The sequence below is a fragment of the Opisthocomus hoazin genome, chromosome 15 (genome assembly GCF_030867145.1).
Source record: "Opisthocomus hoazin isolate bOpiHoa1 chromosome 15, bOpiHoa1.hap1, whole genome shotgun sequence".
Lineage (NCBI taxonomy): Eukaryota > Metazoa > Chordata > Aves > Opisthocomiformes > Opisthocomidae > Opisthocomus > Opisthocomus hoazin.
In genome coordinates this window covers 911286-933414 of record NC_134428.1, presented here as the reverse complement: position 1 = coordinate 933414, position 22129 = coordinate 911286, and the positions used below count along the sequence as shown (strand labels likewise).

Below are 22129 nucleotides of genomic sequence, written 5' to 3'. Positions count from 1 at the left end.
TCCTGTCTGCTCAAAGGGAAAGAATAAAAATGGACGGAACTTAGGAAATCAGCTCAAAACAGGAGAGAGCGGCAGCATGTCACAGACCCAGAAGAGGACTGTCACTAACTTGACGTCGGATGAGAAAAGAGTTTCCAAGAACCCTGCCTTTGGCATTACTCATGGAAAAGTCTTCTTCTGCATTAAGGGTGTGATAGAAGCCTAAAAGGAAGTCTCCAATGTAAAGCCTTGGGGTTTACATACCTCCCCCTCAGAGCTTTTGCCCTCCTCGATGGCTTCTTCATCAGCTGGCGACTCCCGGCCGGCAGACTCCCAGTATACGGCAGGCTCATCTACATTAAAACCACACACTTTTGGAACCACAGTGATCTAATACAGCTCCTTGGTGCCTAGAGCGCTTCCCGAATCATCGTGCTTCCCGAGACAATCTTAGCACAAACACACACCCCAAACCCATGAAATCCTAGTGAGAGACCTGTCACAACGCGGATGCGAAATGCATCTCTTCTCCTGCTTGGGAGTTTGTTTCCTCGAGAGCACGCGCCTGCGCCATGTGCCAGGGACATCACTCGAAGTGACGAGAAAGGAGCCAAAAAGGAAGCAGTGTCTCGAGAATTCTGCTTCCCAGGGACAACACCTGGCAGAGCATTTGTTCCCGGATGACAAGGAACCCCTCCACGCCGTTTCCAAACACCCTGTCTCCCTGGCAGCCCACCAAAAGGGCAGGCAACAGCCCTTTTCCCCATCGCCTCCTCCGCGCTGGAGAGTCCTACCTGCTCTCCCCAGAGCGGGTGCACACCGCCCCTCTCCAGCACCTCCTGCCCTGCGGCGAGCGCTGGGTGCTGACACCCGTTTTGCATGGCCTGGGGCAGCTCCTCCCTCGTTTTCCTGCTCCATGGGGACCGCAGGGCACACGCTGGGTCTGGGCCTGGAAAGACAGACAGCGCAACCTCTTGGACTCACCGCAAGAACAACGGCCCTTTCCATCTTTCCCTCCTTTGGGAACCAACACGCCCAGGCATGAAGCGAAGCCCCAGGGCAGGAGAACAGCCCAGGAGTTTCCCAAAGACTTCCCGCCTGCCTGCGCCCGTTACCTCTCGTCCTTCTCCTGGCAGTTGTTGTCACCAACAGCCGCCTGCTTCTTCACCGGCAGCGGCGCTGGGGCCAAGCCCCCGGTGATGGACATGCAGTGTGGCTTGTTCCAGACGTCCTGCAAGATCTTGTTGTCAGCGATGCTTCCGAAGGACACATGCTGCTTCTGTGCCCTCCTCCTGCACAGGAACCGCCAGATGCTCTTCATGGCCCAGCAGGAATGGGCACCGCACTGCCTTGCCTCTCACCGACGAGCGGAGACAGGCAGGATTGGGTGGGCGCTGCCGGGTGCCGGCTGCCAGCAGAGGAGCCAAGCCCTGAGGAGCGGCAGGGCACGGGCAACTGCCTCCGGGCCGAGCCCACCACCAGCAGCAATGGCAGCACCAGCACAACACCACTGGCACAGCACCAGAAGCACCAGTACAGCAGCACCAGCACCAGCACAGCACCACTACCACCAGCACGGTACCAGTACCACCAGTACCACCAGCACAGCACCAGCAGCACCAGCACAGCACCAGCAGCACCGCCAGGTACTGTGTGTGCAGGGTCTGCGCCAGCGCCCCAGGTCTAGCGAACGCGTGTGCTGACGTCATGAACGGCTCAGTGACATCATAAGGTGCTGGGAACTGGGCGGTGCTGGGGGCAGAGGCCTGCAGGGCGGACGTGCGCGTGTGCTCAGCACCTTTCTGCGCACACCCAGGCCACGTGCCCAAGGGAAACGGCCCCTGGCGCACGGTGTCCAGGGCCACCGGCTTGCCCAAGGCCACCTCTCCAAGGCTCCCAGCTCCCTGCACGCTCGGGGCACCCACCGTCCTCCTCTCCTCTCCCAGCCCCTCTGCGGCACTCGCCTGCCTGCCTGGGAAGACACATGGGCTCTGGCCACCAAGGCTCCCTGCAAGCACGAGAGGCGGTGGCTGGACACCCCGTGTGCCATTTTGGGCTTCCTGGGCTCTGGCTGTGTGTTCTGGGGCACCCTGGACCCCTCGGGGCACCCCTCTCTGCAGCCCTGGGTGTCCCTTGGAGGGCACCCCAAGCCCCTGCTGTTCACTGTGGGATGCCCCCTGTGCCTCGCTTTTGCTTGCTGGTCTGCCTGGTCCCTCTCAGCGTGCCGTTTGGGGTGCTCCGAGACACTCGTTCAGCCCTCTGGGCTTCCCCTGCACGTGCCTCTCTGGCTTTGGATGCTGCCTCAGGCCGTGGCTCTGCCTTTCAGGGTGCCCCAGGCCCCTGTTGTGTGAATTGCAGTGCTCTCCTGGGCAACGGGTGTGCCATTCCCCCGGCCGAGCACCCCGAACGATGCCGTTCTGAGCACCCCAAGGCCCCTCGGAGTGCATTTTCGGCTCCCCCAGCTCCTTGGCGTGCCTTTGGGTGCCTCTGCAGGCCCCGCAGTGTGCTTTCTGCTGCACCCCATCTTCCCTGGTGTGCCTTTCACTACGCCCCAGGGCAATCGGTGTGCCTTTTGGGGCGTCCCTGGGCTCGGTGCGTCCCTGGACGCAGGACTCCCCGGGGGTCTCACCAGAGCAGGGCAGAGGGGTACAGTCACCTCCCTTGCCCTGCTGCCCACGCTGCTGGGGATGCAGCCCGGGATGTGGTTGCCTTCTGGACTGCGAGCGCACATCGCCGGCTCGTGTCCAGCTTTTCATCCCCTGGCACCCCCAAGTCCTTCTCGGCAGGGCTGCTCTCCACCCCTTCATCCCCAGCCTGGATTTATGCGTGCGATTGCACCCACCCCTTGCACTTGGCCTTTTTCAACTTTTGGCAGCTTGTTGCTTTACTAAGCTTTCTGCTGCTTTACGAAGCTTGCATTTGTTGACTGGACAAGTAATCAGGGCTCTGGGGAAGGTATGCTTCACCCCACCCCTCTTCCATTTGACTGAGTTTGTCTACAAATTCCAGCCTCCACGTGGCTCTGGGATCACACACACATACACACACACACTTGCTGTTGGGTAAGTTGAAAAAAAACTGTTGAATAATTTAGGTGAAATGTATCACAGAAATCACCAGGTCAGTCCATTTGGCAATTCTTCCCCTGCAGTCCTTCTCATCCCATGGCAACAGGAACCCAAAACCTTGCAGTCCAGCTAATATTTTACAAACATTTCTTCCGGTTTAGAAGTTCTCAGAGCTGACATTCTGACTCTCCTCCTGTAGCTGGGAGGCTGTGGTGTCTCCAGGCGAAGCAACATTTAAGTACCCAATCTCAGAAGGTTGAGAGGGGGATAAGGAAAAGGGTGAGTCTTGGCTTTCAGCTTCTCCTTCAGGCTTCATGTCTGGCGTGGCCTTCAGGGTGCTGAGAAAGTCTGGCAGTTCTCTTGACGGGAAGCTGAAAACAAATCTCCTCTCTTAAGTCATTCTGCAAACTTCATCTGACCCTCCATCACCTGCCACAGTCCCAACACTCCTCCCAACGTCTCTGCGAGGCAGTGCAGGGCGATGCTCAATGCCTTTCGCTTGGACTGAGTCTCCGCTACTCCTCCTCCAGCCAAGCAGCTGATGGCCCTCATCTACCCCAGAACCTACTCAGAGTCTCCGTCGCCATCCATAGCACCCAAAGGCTGTAACCAAGCCCACTGTGCTGGGTCTCCAGCAAGCAGACAGCAGAGCTACAGAGTCTCTCTGCCTTCCCCTTGCCCATTCTGGCACACATCATGGTTCTCCTGGCTATACCGGTGGAGGAACAGCTCAAGCTCCCCTCCTGCCCCATAGCCTGGGATGTGGGTCACACAGCTCTGGCCAGCAGTGGTCCTCTAAGCCTCGTAACCTCTTGTGTAAAGACACTCCTCCAAAACCACTGTTCACCAAGCTTATTTCTAAATCCCTGAGATTCAGTGTTCCCTGATACATTTGGAAAATTTTAATTCTCCATCCCATTAGTTTCAGAGTCTTTTTAATACCATTCTCCCTACAATTTGACCAAAGGAAAAAAAAAATTTAAAAAGACCCTTGGAGGTGAAAGCACAGGGTGGAGCAGCCGTAACGCTCAACTTCTCCCTCACCACATGCACAGAGGCATTCCCCGCCGCCTCCTTTTACCCCAAGGTACCTGGTACGGGGAGATGGCAACACCTTACTCTGTGGCTGGTGTTCGGAGAAGTTAACACTCTTCGAGTCCTGGAAGGAGGAACGGAGACTTTCAGAGGGGAAAGTGTGTGTCAGACCCCAAATTTCAACATACGGTCTTGGTCTGCAAAGTGCCCCCAGCTCCACTGCCAGTTCTCCCTAGGACTCCAGCCCCACAGAGGTACTAATCCTAGACCTGTCCTTTGGGTCTGAATTCAAACTGAAAAAAAAAACCCTAACTAGCCCAGGTGAAACAAACAGAAAGAAAGAAAACCCAGTGGAACACACAGACAGCTCTTGCTGCCAGGCCCCAAACAGCACTTTCATCCTTCACAGCTCATTTCCAAACAAACCGGGCTCCCTCCCAATTTCAAAATGTACCAATAAACTTCCAAATCCACCTCTTTTACCTGAAGAGTTGTTGAAACACATTCTTTCACTTTCCTGGATTTTCCTCCATTTCTCCCCGCAAAGTTCTTCCCTAATTTAGTCGGTCCAAGCCTGAGTTTTTAGGGAAGGCACATCTTCCTTCCCTTCAACATCGTCGAGATTACGGGTCAGCTTGGCCTAAGGTTTTTTGCCTTACAGGAGTAGCGTTCCCAACCACTCCACTCTGGGTTATTTCTCCCCATTTTAGAGCTAATTTTAAAACTAAGGTCTTGTAACAACTCTAGATCTGCACAAAAGCCAAAGGGACGTTTCTGTACTCGCAAAAAGGATCTCGGCTCACAGATGGGGATGGTGCAGCCAAGAGTATTGAGCTTTCAACTCCCCACAAAGTCCCTTCTCACCGACAAAGCCGCTGCAATTTCCTGTGTGTTTGGTGCTCCTTTCCATCCCAACTGGAGGATCGATTTCGCTTTTCTCCAGCACCCTCAGCTACAGCTACGAACACCAACCCTCACTCAAGAGTTCAAGAAGCATCTGGACGACACTCTTCCTCATTTGGTTTAGTTTTAGGAGTTGAACTCGATAATCCTTACGCGTTCCTTCAAACTTGACGTATTCTGTGATTCTCTGATTGACTCGTGGGAGACCTCAGCTCCTGCAACCTGTGTGCGGAAACCAAGTCCTCTCAGAGACTCACCTCCATGGTGGGAGCGTGGATGCTCCTCAGCGCGTGCTGCGAGGTGGGCACGTGGTCGGAGAGATGGAGTTTGCTCTCGTGCAGCCACACATTCTCCTCGTCCAGGATCTTCACTCTGAGCAAGTGGCACATACAAGGCATAAGTTATTTTCCTTCTGACCATGCTACGTTTCCAAAGGGACATTTTCTTTTTCAACTTCAGGCCCTTTGACCTCCACAACCTCCACCTGTATGCTATGGGTTTTGATGGGGAAAGGGGCTAATTACACCCCACAGCAATTAAAAGCCACAGCACTAGTAACTGGGGTGCAGTTCAGGCTTTCCTCTGGATTTCTTACGAGGAGTAGCCCGTAAAACCGGAGAAGTGCTGGGAAGAGGCACAGACATCACTGTTTACCTTCTCTGCAGGGTGGCAGCCGTAGACCTGTTGCTCCAAGGCGTCTCCTCTTGGTCAGATACCTTCTGGAGGAGCCGTCTTCTTTCCTGGAGTAATTTCTCGTTCTCGGCGGTGATCTGTGCAATCAGCACCTTCCCCTGAGCATTGTTGCAGAAGGAAACAAACACCAGTGGTTACACTTTTCTCTTCTCTGCCCTCTGTAAACCTTGAGGTGCTCTGCCAAAGGGGTCACCACCAAGCATGTTCGCTCCTAGAAGCGATACACTATTTGATGTAACATGCCCCAAAAAGTGACTTCTGAGTCACTTCCCATCAGTAACATCTCCAAGGCGAAAGATGACGGAGCTTAGGCAGTTTCTGAATGGGGTATGAGGACACGGATTCCCCCCAAGGGCAAACTTGAGCCAGGAATCTCCTTCTGGCTTCTAGCTCCTAAGAGGATGGGCTGGTGGCCCTTGGCACTGCTAGCCGCTTCCCAGGGCTGCATCAGTCCTGCCCACAGAGCAGGAGCAGCACATGGAGCATTGCTCGCCTTGCTCCGACCCTCAGGCCGGTTGACCGTGCTATCCCGTTGCCTGCAAACCAGCTGTTCCTAAACCTCACCTCTTTGATTTCCTACGCTGCATCTCTTTTTGGAAGCAGGGATGCTCCCGCAGAGACCCTACAGCCTGCTCCCCTGCCTTCCCTCGCAGGAGCCGCCCTCGATGAGTTCTCTCACCTTTTCCACCTGGAGCTTTGACTCGCTGAGCTCATTTTCAAGCTGCTTAATTCTGCTGTGCCTTTGTTTCACCTCGTGGATAAAAGTCTCCTTGGCTCTGCGGATCTTGTCTTTGTGGTGGAGCTGCATTTCATTATATTTCCTGAGGAGGCAGAGACAAAGCGTCAGGCTGTGAAATGCCTTTGTGTTCTGGGTCAAGATCAAGGCAGGACATGTCCTGTATTTCTTCAGGCTCTCCAAAGCCTGAAGCGGGAGCCTCAGCCATCTACGCAGCTCCTTTTGGCTGCACAGCTAAAGGCAGAATGAGCACGCTGACTTTCTGGACTACGTCTTTCACCGATCAGTTCGGGGTTTTTTTGTTGTTGTTGCAAAGTTTATATTGTGAAGTGTCACCCAAATGGAAACTGATTGAAGGACCAAAAGAATTCCCAAAACTGACTCCCAGCTTTACAAATCCTTCTGCTCACCACTCTCAGCTCTTTATACCAAACAGAGTTTTAAATTCACCAAAATTGGAAGTAACGGGGAAAGGGCAAGCTCTTTATCTGGGTGGGGAGGTGGGTGGATAAGGGACATTACTCGTGTACGAGGGAAAAAGGCTGAAAAAGAAGAATCCTACACGGCAAGCGTCAGGCAAACAGGCTGCAGAAAGAGCTACTTCAGTGGGCACTTCTTAGAGCTGCGACACTGGGGTTAAATATCTGTCTCTACTGAGACTTGTGATCATTGCTCATCCCCTCAAAAGTGTCCCATTTAGGCAGTGTTCTTGTTTATTTTTATCCAGCTGGGACAGAAGGGAAAATAACATCAAAAAAAGAAAAAAAAAGAAAAATCTCTACCACATAAGAGATATTTGCCCACGTTTGCTCAAAACTCATGACAAAAAGGCTACTGTGCTTCAAATTAGATCAAAAGCGCTCTGGGGAGAAGCGAGCAGCTCCACAGGGCATCTCCGCCGGTGCCAGACCGTGAGCAGCAGTGCCCGCAGCCCTCCCTGGGCACCCCTTTGCTTTCTGCGCTGTCTTCAGCTGCCAAGGAGAACACGACGGCAGACGCGTGACGTGTAACACAACTGCATGAGGGGCATTGGGCTAAGGCAGACCTCCCGGTGCTAAATGCCTCGAACAGGAGAGACAAGAAAGGCTACAGGGCAGTCGAATCCAGTGTCACGGCCAGGCACCCGAATGGCGGGTCCTGGGTGGGTTTTTTTGTGCCGACACATACCCTGCCGCTTCAGCCGGTACCTGACACACAGATCCTTCTGGTTCAGGAGACGGATTCCTTCCTCGTAAAGGGCTTTGTTTTCATCCTTCAGCAGTGAAAGTTGCTCTGAAAGCTTCTGGTTCTCCTTCTGACACTGGAGGTGCTGGAAAACATCAATTTTTTATTTGTGTACCTGTGTCCTCAGCTGTAGGGGTCCCTCTGCCTCTTGTCAGTCTGGTCTCCAAAGCTTCTCTTCATAAATCCTACTGGTTCCTACCACAGATAACACCCACCCATTCTGCCTCCCAAGGCCACTGCCTCCTCCCCTTACAGAAGGGAGAGTGGGGACTTCTGTGCTGCTAGGGGGGCTTCCACAGGGCACGGCAAGGCAATGCGTCCTCCCACTGCCAAGATTTTCCTGCAAAAACCTCCACGCTCTGCAAGGAAAGGGGAAGAAGCCACCAAGTCCTCCTCGTCTGCCCTCAGAGCTGCATTCCCAGGAAACCTACACGAGACGGGATGGTGCTTTTTCTCCAGCTCCTCTTTAAATCAGTGGGATCTGCAAGAGTTCAGCACCTGGCTGGATGTGACCCTGTTTCAGCAGTTCCCAGGTGCAGGTTTCACACTGGGATGGTCCCATTTTTCCCCTAGAGCTCAGTGGTCTGCTCTGGAGTCAGCCAACAGCACAGCACCCCCATGGGTGGTGAGGACCCACCCATGCTGCAGCTCACCTCCCCTGAGTCAGTTTTCTTCTCGTCTTCTAGGACGTGCAGAGTCTTACCCTGCAGCTCCACGTGCATCTTGGCCAGCGATGCCTCCGTCTCCCACGAGTGCTGGAGCTGCTGCCGCAGCTCCTCCACCTGTTGCTCCAGGATCTTCCTAAAAGCATGTTGATGTGACAGTGAGACACCGATGTGGAGGCCCGCCTGTGACGTGCCACCATGAATTCAAGGCTGGCTGCAATCTAGAAAACAATGCACTGCTCTGCACCTGCCCCGGGCAACGCTGGGAGTAGAAGAAATCATCCTGGTTGTCCCCATGTCCCAGTGGCACGTCAAAGGGTACTCCTCAGTACAAGAAGGACATTGAGGGGCAGGAGCGTGTTCAGAGAAGGGCAGCGAGGCTGGGCAGGGGACTGGAGAACAGGTCTGATGAGGAGTGGCTGAGGGAGCTGGGGCTGTTCAGTCTGGAGAAGAGAAGGCTGAGGGGAGACCTTCTCGCTCTCTGCAGCTCCCTGACAGGAGGGTGCAGTGAGGGGGGGTTGGTCTCTTCTCCCAGGTAAACAGCGATAGGACGAGAGGCAATGGACTCAAGCTGTGTCAGGAGAGGTTTAGATTGGATATTGGAAAAAATGTCTTTACTGAGAGAGTGGTCAGGCCTTGGACCAGGCTGCCCAGGGAGGTGGTGGAGTCCCCATCCCTGGAGGGGTTCAAAAAACGTGTGGACGTGACGCTTCAGGACATGGTTTAGCAGGCATGGTGGGGTTGGGATGGCGGTTGGACTTGATGATCTTAGAGGTCTTTTCCAACCTTCATGATTCCATGGTTCTGTGTGATGATTCTAAGAGGTATCATCAAACCCAGCTGCACAGGAAGGGGGACTGCCAGTGTCTAGAGGGCAGACCAAATCACTGGGTTGGCAGGAGGGGCCCGGCACTTTCTGAGGCAGCTGAAGTCTCCAAAAATCTTTTAAATCTCAAAGAGGGGATCCTGTGGAACTCTGCCAGGGGCACTGGCAGGTCAAAGGGAGAGATAGGAGGTGAAACCAGCGGTGCAGTGACTGTGAGCCTGCTTCAGGCCGGGCATGGAGCTGCAGGATGTACCTAGACAGCTGGCCCAGCACCATTTGCTGGCCCAGCACCTGCCCTCCGAACGCAGCACAGGCCTTAGCCAGCTCTGTGTACCTTTTCAGCTGTTCCTCGTGAAGTTCTTGTTGCACACGAGCTTCATTGTCCCGGGCCTCCTTCAATTCCTCCTCCAGGAGCTTCTTGTCTGAAACACTGGCCTCTACCAGCAGGAGTTGGTGCTGGGAATCTTTTAGATTTTGCTGGAGATTTGAAATCTTGGATTAAAACTGGACACAGATTAAACTTTTTGAATTTACAGGATGGTATCTGAATGCAAGGGATTGAACTCTCTTTGATCACTCAGTATCTGAGTCGTGGGAATGAAAGATTTGCTCGCCCCTACTCAGAAGTACTTCTTAATGGACTTTGACACAAAGACATACAAAGTAAAACATTTCCAACCGCTACCAGATTTTGGATCAGATACTATGTCATGAATCAGCAACAATCCTTTTTACACCTAATTTGATCCCGCACACTTCAAAATCGAATCCAACGACCAGAGCAGGAACGTGGCAGAATCGATGCCGTGGAAAACACAAGCTTTTGCGATTTACCAGATAGCAAACAGCAGCAAATCTCCTCGGCAAGAACATGATCCAGGCTCCCGGTGTCTGCCAGCCCTGCTGCCTCTATGTTGAGAGATACTGAACTTTGGAGAGAGGAGTCTGAGCCACTAGATTTGGCTTCTAATTGTCTTCATTATACTCCCACTAATAACAGATGTTTTTCCTGAAATATTTAGCCACGTGATCTCAAAAAGGACTAGCAACACGGACTTCAGGGAACCGACCCATGAGCTGCTAGTGCTTCTTCTTTCTGAACTACAGCTGCACAAAACTGCTGAAAAACATACCTCCCGTTAGCGCAGGTCACACTGACGAGTTACCTTTTTTTGTGCTTCGCATGCTTTGGATTTCTCCTGTGCAAGTTTCTCTTGCAGACCGCTCTGCGCTTTATCGGCCTGGGAGCACTTCAGGAGCTCTTGTTCGAGTTCTTTGACCTTCTGCTGGCTTTTTTCCCACTGTGCTGAGAGAGAGGAGCACGTTTCAGTTGTGTCCGAGAGTTTTGCCTGGGCTTGCTTCAGCTCAGGTTTGACCTGAGTTTCAAAAGAAGAAAAAAAAATTAAATTTGCACTTTAATATGTATCACCTGAAATACCTTGATCGGGAAAGGGGCAACAGGATTACTGAGCGGCGAAGAAAAGAGAACTACAGGGAGCAGCACGTTTTATTTGGAGGCGGTGCAATTTCCATGGAGCTGAGACACAGCATGCTTGAGAGCCCCAGGTACTGCACGGACAAATGCAAATGAAGCCCAGCCTGTTGATCAGCACCTCAGACCTCCCACAGCCTGTAAAACGATGCGAAGCTCTCCTCAAACAGTTCTCCCTGCTCTCTTCCTACCTTGGTGCACTCCTGCTGGAGCAACAGGTTTTGCTTTTGTAAGTTGACGTTCTTCTCCCTTTCGTATCTCAGCTCCCTCTCGGCTGAGCTGCACAAGTTCTGAACGCGACGCAAGTCCTGCCGCAGTTGCTGCATCTTTTCCTCCTGCTGCTGGAATCTCTCGTCAGACAGACTCTGCAGGAACAGCAAAACGACACAGGTTACCTGGAAATCAACTGCGAGGAAAGATAAAGACTGGCCGTTAAGAAAGGCAGAGGTATGCCAGTGGCATTTAAGGGCATTTAAGGAGGAAGATGGGTAAAGCCAGGCAAGCATTTCCTCTGCCCCCATACTACGTCCTGCTCCCTACCCTGTCCATCCCCTCCGAGAAGCTGATACAACTCTTGCAGTTGAGGGAGAAGATGCAAAAACCTGGAGGAGGGAACAAATCCCTGTTAAAACTTACCTGTCAAACAAAAGCCACACCACCCAGGCTGCTCTTCACTCTTGGCCCAGAGTCTCATTGAGGCAGATAAGCAAAGCAAGTCCTGGCAGCGCTACGGGGACAGACACGCTGGTACAATGTGACCGCAGCCTGGGCACCATGAAAGGGTCACCAACGGTCTATGGTGGCTTTTGGAAGATAACTGAGCTCCGTATGATCTCGATCCCTGCATCTGATGGAGCTTCACAGAGTTTTTAGACCCCTCTGCTTAAGGCAGGTTGCTTTTTCCCTGCATCCAGGTGTGTGAACTCTCCACGCAGCTGGAGGTGGAGTCCCAAAAATCTCTGCAGCTCAAAGCTACAAATCGGGAGCTTCCCACATCTGGCGTATGAAAACCTTTCTTCCCAGCATCACTTTCGGCCATCTGTTGATCTGCATTTCCGCTTTGCGTCTTCACCCTCTGTTCTTGGGACCAGACGAAATCCACTGAAGATCAAGCTTCCCTTCTAAGATAAATCCCCAGATAAATTCCCGAGCTGGCAAGTCTTCATCCAGCACTGTGCAGTCCGGCCAGGTCATTTGTCCTCGAGATCATTTAGGTTTTGTGGGGCTTTTCCCCGCCTGCTTCTGTTGGGATCCTCTTCAGCAGCCCCTCTATACCTCGTATTTTACTTTGGTGTTCTGTAACTGTACAGATTTGCTGTTCCTTGGTATCGGCACAACTCTGATCCTCTCCCTTCCACTCTCCTGCCTATGCAGGCCACCCTGTCCTCTCTTCTCTTACAAACTCTTCCATGGAATCCCTGTTCCTCCTCAGAATCCCCATCCTGGGTACCTTCCTCAATCCTTCCCCTTTTGGCAGGGCTCGCTGCCCTTCCCTTTCTTTTTTAGATCACACAGTAAGAAAGGTGAACAAATTGCATTTAAAACACAGCTAAACGTAGTGATAACTACGGGTGTTGCCTGCCACCTGGTAGAGCAATGGGAGAGCAGTAACTGAGACAGGGGCATGGGGCACAGCATACCCCAGCTGCTTGCAAGCTGCCGCTGCGGAGCAGCAGTTGTGGGACGAGTTCAGACACTGAGCATAAGGGCAGAAAATGGCAAGGAGGAGCAGGGAAGTGGAACACCTTCTGCCTACAGCAAGAGCAAGACCGCTGCGGGAACAGCGAGCCAGCTCCGTGCTTCACGATGCTAAAAGGAGTTGAGAAAGAGCTCCAAAAAGGTTTAAAACATTGAAAGACTGCGTAACTTCTTTCTTTCATGCACACCAAGGGGGCCCTTCAGTTTATCCAAGCTCCCACTATGTCCATAAACATAACGGGAGGAAATGACAACACTCGTATTTTCCAATCATTTTCCCCAAGGAAATCAGTCAGCCTCACATCCCCCCTACACGCTAACAGCACAGAACTGGCTTCCAGTCCATTTTACTTTGGTTTTGCCACCAAACTGGTGAAAAGGAGCACGGTGCAGATGGCAAAGCTGCCCGTACCTGTTTAACTCTCCCATCCGAACTGCCTGCAGAGCTCTGCGACACGAGTAACCCGTTTTCTCTGAGCACCGTGCCTCGGTTTGTCCTCAAAGTCTCTCCAAGCGTGCCATCACCCCGCTCCCGGGTAGTCAGAAGATCTTGTTTTAGCTGGACAGTTTCTTCCAGTAACAACAGTTTTTCTTCGTTGCTCTCTTTTAGATGCTTTTCTAGCTCCTCCCTCTTCTTGTTGCTTTCTACTAATTCAGAACTTGAAGTAGAAATAGTAAAGGAGAGAGATAACGATGCACATCCAAGGGAAAACACCCTCTGAAGGGGAAAAACTTGGGATAGGAAAGTCCAGCGAAACACTCAAGGCAACGCTCAAGTGTCTTGGGAGGCTCCAAAGGGAAATGAATCCCAGGTCTAGCAGTTCTGGGCAAGGGTCAGTCTGCCCTGGACACCGGCCCACGAAACCACGTGCATCCAAAGGGTCAGCTCTCAGTCACTCACGTGCAGGCTAACTGCTGGCTAAGGAAACACTCGCGTGGGGCCACGTCAGCTGCTCTGCGCTCACAAGCGGCAGAGAAGCGCTCGCACAGCGCCTCGCTGGGTGGAAGTACGGGCCCAGGTCTCCCGATCGAGCTGTCTAACTTTCCTCAATCTAAACTCTGTGTCCTTATAAGCTAACCTACCTGTCTTATCCCGGTTTTACTTTACCTCAGTACCTAGTTATCTAGGTAAATTTAGCTGACTGTAACTATACCGGATTTAATCCAAGCTTTTACTTACTAATGAGAGCCTGAGCATGGATGCTCCAACTCCAAATTTCTATTGATCTACTGAAAAGGGGAGTCAGGGAACCTGTAAGAGCTTTATTTACAACCCCGACCCCTGCCCTGCAAGGACAACCAAAATCCACAGCAGGATGCTGGCAGCAGTTAGCCCCGAGGAGCCCAAGCCCATGACGGGAGCTCTTGAGGACCATGCTAGTCCGAATATTGCCTCGCTCCAAGAGAAGCGGCCTCCTCCCTAAGGACAGCTCTCACTTATGCCGTACAGAATCTGGAATAGTGGGAGGAAAAAAGGTTTACACCTGACTGATCAGGATGTCACTAAGGGAAACGCTTATTCACCAGAATCTCTACAGAGAGCTGCTTACACACCAAGGAAGATGCAAAGCTACTGTGCCCATTTTTGCCAGAAGCAGCACTACAGGGATTTAAAAAAGAAAAAAAAAAACAACTAAAAACTTAGTCAGCAAAGATAAGGAGCAGAAAGTACCACAGACTTTGTTAAGGTTTACCAGAGCAGCTCTTGTTCATCCCTCAAGTTTTTGATCTGTTCTTCCAAAAATCCTACTTTAGCCATCTGTTCTTCATACGTCTTTTCATCTGTACATAGACCTTCATGTTTCTGCTCAAGTTTGTGAATCTGTTCTCTTTCTTGTAGGAGTTCAGAGACCTGTAAGGTCAGAAAACACCACGACTTTGATCTTCTTCGGTCTCACAGAAATCTTTTGAGCAGTTTAAGGCAATCTGGGGACTCCATCAAGATACGGTTTGTGATTCTGTAGCTAAATTATGGTAGTTCTTCACCCTTGAAGAGAGATGTGCAAGTCCTTTTTCCTGCATGGGAAGTAGCTGTGTGTAAACTATCATCAAATCACATTTCTGTATTTGATTCCATCCTTCTGTTGCCCATCTGTAGCGCTCAGGGCTTTACAACACGTGCCACATTTCTTTACCGAACTAGCAATTCTTGGGAAAGAGTACAAAGCGTGTGTTCAGCTGTCTTGCACAGAGATCATCCTCCATCCAAGGCAACCCACCACAACTTTCTGCGGACGGCTGCTCTCCGCTTTCAACGTCACCTACTGCCTTAATACCAGGCAATGGCAGACCCAGAACCTGAGACATGAAGAGAAGATGCCAAGAAAATAAAAGAGGCAAGAAAGGCAGGCATGAGGAGTGCATAAGGACACGGGAAATGCCACAGTGGACTGGAACCACAATTTGCCTTGTCCAATGTCCCCTGCTAAGCAGTGGTGAACCCAAATCCTTCAAAGAAAAATGTTATTAATCCCACTAATGCTAGCAATGACTTTGACTCCTAAAGTTTTTTAATCAATAGTTCTTCCTGAGCGTATGCTAGTACTAGTAGTTCAGTTCCAGGTCTTCTCATCTACACCAAGATGAATTTGTTTACATTTGAGCAGCACACACTAGCAGCTTCTGTCTGCATCAGACACCAGAACAACCTGGATTTCTCTACATTTCTCACCTCTGCATCTAACAAAGCATTATTTCTTTGTAGCTTCTCATAGGATACATTAATGAGATCCCTGCTCGCTGATGTTCTTTGGAGGCTCGGGAAGTCATTACAATGGCTTGTAAACTCTGATTTTGAGTCAGGCAGCCCCTGGTGAGGAAACAACAGGAGTTAGCGGATGTAATACACCTCTAACTACAAGCTCAGAAAAGGCTTTCTCCTCTCAAATGTTCATAAACCTCTTAAAAACAAGAAGAGAGTTCCAAACAAATGCAAAGAACTCTTTGTATAGCATCACTTCATAGCACATCATTAAAATGCACAAGAACAAAATAGTATCCAATTTACTCACCCATTCTATGTGTTGGACCTCCTGATAAACACAACATTGAACAACCTCAAATCTTGACCACAGATGGGTATCACCCATGAGAACCCAACGATTTTATGCCAGGCTAACTTCCAGCACTCCTTTGGTAAATGATTCGTCCCAATACAGCTACTCCGGCAAAAGGGAATGAACCCATTTGTGAAGTCAGGAATCCCACCAAACACAGGCAAAGTTCTCTATTTGAAAGACCGTTACAGCCACCCAGTCTCAAAAAGGTCATTGGATGATCCCTTTGATGGAAAAATAGTCCTCTCCTTAGGCAAAACCACCGGCCAACCGGTGGCTGAATTCCAACCAAACTTCCAGGGATGTATGACTTTGATTAAAAGGTCCTTGGACCATGAGTAGATGGAACTACTGGGAGGCAAAGGGACTCTTCACGTTTTCCTCAGCACCCCCCAAATCAGACAGTTCCTTTTCATATCTATATTCATGGACTGGCCTAGCCCCTTCCTCAACTGTTCTTCGGTAAGGCTTAGTCTGCATCCTGAGCTTTCACAAAGTGAATTTGTTGTCTTGTGGCACTGCAGAAGTCCTGTCCTCTAGATGCCACTCTTCCTCCAGTAAGACTCTCCTGTATGTGCAGCTGCGCAAACAGTTCAGGACTTTCATTGTTCTTTACTTACAATCAAGGAAGTGATATGCTTTAAGGCCTCTCAGAGTGCTAAAAAATGGGGTTTGCAATAGCTGTAAACGCCGCCTTTGCCAGTCTCCCTCGGGTCCCCCTTGTCTGCCTGATCCAGGTCACAGATCCGCAGCTCTCCTAAATTTTCAGCCCTTGTGCAATTTTGCTGGCATCACACGCTCTCTGTGCTCTGCGGCCCAACTGGAAGAGCAACAGCAACTCTCCCAGCAGAGATCAACCCACCAGAAGTCTACCTAGCAGTTAAATTACTTCAAGCAAAGCGTACGGAGGTCTGCAGGGCACATAACAAAAAGCAGCACTGAGATCCCAGCAAGCTGTTCATCTAGATTTCTGTGACTCTCAGGTGTTCTCACTTCTTGTCAGGCCATGTTCTGCTTAAGAAAGAGTACTACTGATATGAAAGGGGACCCGTGTTAAATGAATTCAGAATTAGCCAGTTGACTGAACCCAGAAAAGCAGTTGCTGCTAACGGGTAACTGTGGTGCTGCTCTGCGGGGAGGTCTTGGCTCAAATCTACAAGTGCCCTGCCATGTTGTGACATGGAGAGGCGAAGGCTCATGATCATGAGCCTTACGATCACAAATAACTCCGCAATAAATACCCAAGTTCGAAACCTTCCACTCTGTCCTCTAGAGAAGGGGGCTTTGGCTACAAACTTTGAATTACTGATTTGTAATTAGATTCATTGAAAGGAAAAATATATTACAGAGTTAGAGACAGTTCTGTTAAAGCAGATGGATTTAAAACCATCGGCCAAAGAGGCTTTGAAACTGGCTGGACTGGAGAGGTGCATCAAGAGGAGTCAAGCAATGCACTTGGAGGGCAGCTGGCGATGTTTCATGGAGTCATCCAAAGGCAGCTGCCTCCTGCCGGGAGACCCACTGCAGGAGCTACACCCACCTGGCTGCCCAGTGCCTTCTTCTCAGCCTTCAGGTCTTCTCTTAACAGTTCAAGCTCAGATGAAAGTTGCTTTCTCCGTTCTCTCTGCTCTCCCAGCTGACTTCCTAACTTTTCTATCGTCTCCTGACAGCTTTCCAGCATCTGCAACAAGCAAAATTAAGAGTCACTTCTACAGCATCATTTACTCTAGCAAAAGAGAAAAAAATTGCAGAAAATGTGTCTCCTAGAGAGCAAGGATAGGAAAAACAGTTCTCAGAAGCTGCCAGCAGGATTCCTGTACATTATACCCAGGGCTGGCTTGACATCTCCGCGGGCCTGGGGCCTCCCCCTGACCCAAAATACCCTGGGAAGGTCCTCTCCCACATGCGATAAGCTCTGCCTGGCTTACACACCGGCAGATCCAATCGTCTGGCTGGCAAGTGACCAATGGGCAGTAATGCCTGTCCCAAACCGGCTGGGAAACAGCCTTGTAAACACACCGACGCGCTGCCCAGGTTTCACTAAACCCCAAAGAAGAGTCAAGCCCCTTTTGATGTGTAAACCCTTCACCCTCACTGGGAAGTCAACAGGCTCCACAGGGCTGAAGGCAAGACAACCTCACAGGAGAGATGAGTTATCAGGGAGATGAGTTATCGGGGAGATAGCATTGGCACGTTGGCTGCTCTCCTCCCGAGACATCCGTCGGTCTTGCATGAGCCGAGGGGCCAGAAATTCTCAGAAGACGGTGACAAAGAGCATACACGGGAGATGCTCATTTAATAACGTTTCTAAAAAATACAGTTCGTTTCCCAGGGAAAACCTCTTACCTCTTCCATCTCTTGTGCTCCAGACGATGCCTCTTCTTCCTCACTCTTCTCAGGTTTGTTCTTCTGTGCTTCAAGTAACTCCATTTCTAAACTTGTGATCTAAACATAGACAAGCCACGAGTTAAAACCAAACCAGTACTCACAACTAGTGAGGACTCTGGGCTTGAGCCAGCAAAACGCTGACCTCTGCGCTTCTCCTGGCAGGGAAGAGTTTGTCTGGACAAGTGGTCGCTCTGCGTTTGCACCATCCATCCCCCCACCCCGAGGCAGCTACCTTTGTGGGGCGTCTCCTGGGAACGATTATTAGTCCTGCAGTCTTAAAGGGCTTACAGGAGCCAGGAGCAGCCCAGCTTCTCCTCCCCGTTACAGTTCCTTTTGCAAAGCCCCAGTCTTGGCACTCGCAGCTGGTTTGTGCTGGTTTTCTTATTTCTAAGCCTTCACGCTGGCCTCCCCAACTGCCCGAGCTGGGAGACGGACCCGGAGTAACGATGAAATCTCAATGTGAGTTTGATCGTTCTCCTTTATTAGTCAGCAAAACAAGGTTTATATAGCAAAGCAGTTACAGCCTCTGATTGGTTAGTTATCTTCACCATATATAGTCAAAATAGCTACAACTCGCTGTGATTGGTGAAGAGCTGCATCTCGATGCGGAAGCGACAATAAGGCAGGAAGCAACAACGTGGCAGTCCCCCTGCTCCAGTGTTCCGTGTTCGCCACTCTACTTCTGTAGCAGTGTTCCGTGTTCGCTACTTTCAAGGTCTGTCTCCGTTACCAAGCCTGGGTTGCTCAACCGCACCAAACTATGTCCCCTCTCGTCCAGCCAGGACTCCACACACGCTGCGACTTCTTCAGTCTCGGCTGGCGCAGGCAACAGGAGTCCTTGCTTCTCGCTCTTCTGATACTCGGAGATCTCCTCTTTGAGCTGTTCATCCTTCAAAAGGAAAACACTTGCTTGTATTTTTGGTGAAGGTTCATCTTGCTGTCTTAGAGAATTAAGATTCCCCTCAAATTCGCTGTAGATACGCCGCAGATTTATTAATATTACCCACTCAGCTTGAGGGATCGGTTGAGATCATGCGGCTGCTCCAACCGGGCGGCCTCAGACTATTCAGAGAGCTAAAAGCAGTAAAAGGGGGAACGCTGCTATGTTCAAGGGTAAGCGATTTTTCTCCATTTATTTCAATTACTGATCACGCACATGTCGTACTTTCCCTTTTACCGAACAGGACTGGGTGCAGAGGGGTAGACAATCACTCTTTCTGAGGATGCCTTTTGGCCTTTGCTGTTATCGATGGGATCAATAGAATACTGTTATTAGCAGGTAACTCTTCACGTCACACACTCACTCACTCACTCACACACTCACTCACACTCGCTCTTGGCTACCAGTTGGAGCAGCAGCCGGGAAGCAAACCCCAGCCATCGACTCACAAGCACGGGGTCGTACCGCAGTGACTTCTGGCCGGGTGTTGGTGAAGCCCCACAAAGGGTGCTCACCTTCACCAGATGCAGGTACCATCCCGTGCTCTTCAAGCGTGGCCAGCAGCACCCATGGGTGCCAGCTGAGCCTCACACAGTCGATGCCACGGACCTTGCATGGGTTCAGCAGAACACTGCCGTCCCCACTTTATCATTTTTCACAGATTTAGCAGCTCTGCTAGTCTCTGAAGCTACCAGCCCTCGCAAAGCGTTCACAGGCCACCTTCTCAGCAAGCATTTTTCCTTTCTTCAGCCTCGTGCTATGCCTCCACCCACACCCACAGGCGCCTGGCAAGCCCGCTCACGCCACGCAGATGCCGAATCCTGCAGGGTTAAGGCTCAGTACACCAACTGGTGGAGCACATGCAGGGATGGGGTCGGTCTCCCACACACCACCAAGCCAGAGCCAGCTGTCCAGCCTGCTCCTCACCCTGCTGTCCGGAACTCACCGGCAGCAAAAAGACCTCAGGATGCAGAACTTCTGTGTCTCGTAACAAAGTCCAGTTTCAGCTTCTACATACTAAAAATGGTGGGTTTCTAACTTCTGTGCCAACAGTTAAACCTCATTCCTAAGGAATAAAGGTAATTTGCTTTTAGCTTAACAACGTGGTTGGTTGGAAGCAGTCTCACTCTGGCTGCATTTTTTTTCTGTACAGAGAAAACAATATCTTACACTTCTCTGCAAATTTTTTGTGTCTATGTATTTCTCTCTTTATATGTAATAAAAACATAGGTATACAGACAAAAGTGTATGTATACATAGCGACCGAAAGAAGCAGTGTGCTAAAGCAAATACAATGTTATCTGGAATTAAAAAAAAGTAAACTGAGCAGTACGAACTAAATTACATAATGTTTTTGCAGACCCAGAAACAGACTGTCCTGCAAATACAAGCTTTGAGATTACAGACGCGCTTAGAGGCTATGCTAAGGAAGAACCAGCAACTTCTTTCAACGGAAGGAACAGAACTACATACTCAAATTTTTAAATCCTCAAATGTGAATAAATTATATTCAAGAAAGTAAGTTTTCAATATTATCATAAAGAGATGGGCATGGTACTGTCAGAGATACTTCTATTGATTTAAAAATACTCATTTTGATCCAAGAGACCAGCAAGACAGCTGCTGAGCTATCTGTGCTGGGGCAGCATATGTAATTATAGGCTGCCGGCAACCAATTACAGGCTGCTGAAGGACTGATATAAAGAATTGGAGCTAAGAACAGACACCAAATCTGTGCCAAATGACACTTTTTAATGGGAAACAGACTGTTGTGTTCATTCACTGTTGGCAATCTCGGTAAGGAACTATCTTGTTGATAAAGACTACTGCATTTAGAGAATCCTAAATTCATTACGTCAAACATTAATGGTAATGACAGTCACTTAAGAAAGCCAACACAAAATGAAAAGGAATAAGTTTATCTGCTACTGAGCAAGTCAACGCAGCCACAATAAAAAGCCAAAGAGGTAGAGAGGTATCAAAACATAAGCATAAATTAAAAATTGTTTAAAAATGGCTAGGTATTGGGGTTTAGACTAGCTTATTTGTTGTCTTTAATAACAGTACCTAGGAAAAGATAGGAATGTTGCGTACTCTGTTTGCTCGCTTAAATGTGTGCAGACGTTGGCCAGTAACAGCAAGCACCGAGTCGATCCTGCTCGTGTCTTTCAGGACTCTGCGGCAAGCCCTAAAGCACATACGCAGTGTGAGCCCGCGCAGCCCCTTCCGTTTGGCGAGGCATCGAACCCTTCCTGCACCAGAGGATGCTCTGAGAGCCGCCTTTTTTCAGGGCTGCAGTAACAGCAGCTGCCTTAAAGCACTCTTTGGATAATTATTCTGCCCATTTCCCAAAGTCTGTTACTCCATGAGTCACACAACGTCAGAACCGCAACTCTGGAAAGACTTACTGCAGAAAAAGAGAGGGGAAATCAGAGCGGCGAGGCAGGTGAAGGAGCGAGGCGGAATGTCCAGAGCCAGCCCGGGGCTGTCGGCCACGCAAAGGCTCCTCGGTGCCGCAGGAGACCCGGCAGCGGGAGATGGGTACTCACCAAATCAAGGAATGCTTTCCTTTCCAAGTCAGGTGCTTGGACCCATGCTTGCAGCGCCAGGATTTCCTTGTCCAGTCTGCTGTTGTGTTCCATGGCCTTCTGTAACTCAATTTTGTCTGTACAGAACAGGAAAAACACCTGGTCACCAGCCCTGGTCTGGACTTTGACCTCCACCAAGCTCAGAGAGGAGTAAGGGTTCACAGGAATAAGGGTTCCAAAATTGCACTGCCCTTATGCACAGGTGTACGCGTGCGACAGCAGAGAGAGGAGTTCCCCAGACGTATGGGAACATCTTCTCTTATTCAAATGGTAGAGGTTTATGTTTCTGGAGATCCAGGCTCAATAGCAGTGCTCTGTTTATTACAGCGGTCCCTCCATAGTTACTCCAGAGACTCAGTTTACCTCTAGAATATGGAAAATGCCTCACCTCGGATATTTAGGTACGGGTTTCACAAACAGCTAGGGTAAGTTTTGAAAAGCCCAAACAGCCATATTTCTTATTTTCATCACAAATTTCATAATTTGCTGCAAACCAAAACACAGTCACAGTTCATGTATCAGTGCTGTGCTAGCACCTATGTTTACGAAATGGCCAGTACAGTAAAAATTGTGGTTGTATACCAACCCTCCAAGCCTGAATCAACAAACATCTGCAACCATCACACCAGTTAATGCAGACTATCCCGTATTTCGAGTGCAAGAAATAGGAAAAGATGTATTAGGAGCAGACTGACAGAAATTTGTCCGCATATACACTGGTATCCTAATCCTAAGCAGAACTAGCAAGAAGACAGTTTTCCTTATAGAAAAGGTGAACAAAGATTTTTCCCTTTTCAGCTTCATGCTGGGCACAGGAAATTTCAGCTTAAATTTGACT

At 50.2% G+C, this 22129-nt stretch overlaps 1 protein-coding gene across 1 annotated transcript; it reads right to left on the bottom strand.

The window, feature by feature from the left end:
• Positions 1-3204: 3204 nt before the first annotated feature.
• On the bottom strand, positions 3205-17969 carry LOC142363302 (coiled-coil domain-containing protein 30-like). The gene is made up of 16 exons (XM_075436814.1): positions 17865-17969; positions 17722-17820; positions 16916-17056; positions 14991-15128; positions 14014-14171; positions 12732-12978; positions 10813-10986; positions 10296-10505; positions 9464-9621; positions 8292-8439; positions 7602-7723; positions 6358-6499; positions 5640-5776; positions 5243-5357; positions 4139-4206; positions 3205-3418 (listed from the first exon to the last, which is right to left on the bottom strand). The coding sequence occupies exons 1-16, from the start codon at positions 17967-17969 to the stop codon at positions 3205-3207; spliced, it is 2376 nt and encodes a 791-aa protein (XP_075292929.1).
• Between the last annotated feature and the right edge of the window lie 4160 nt (positions 17970-22129).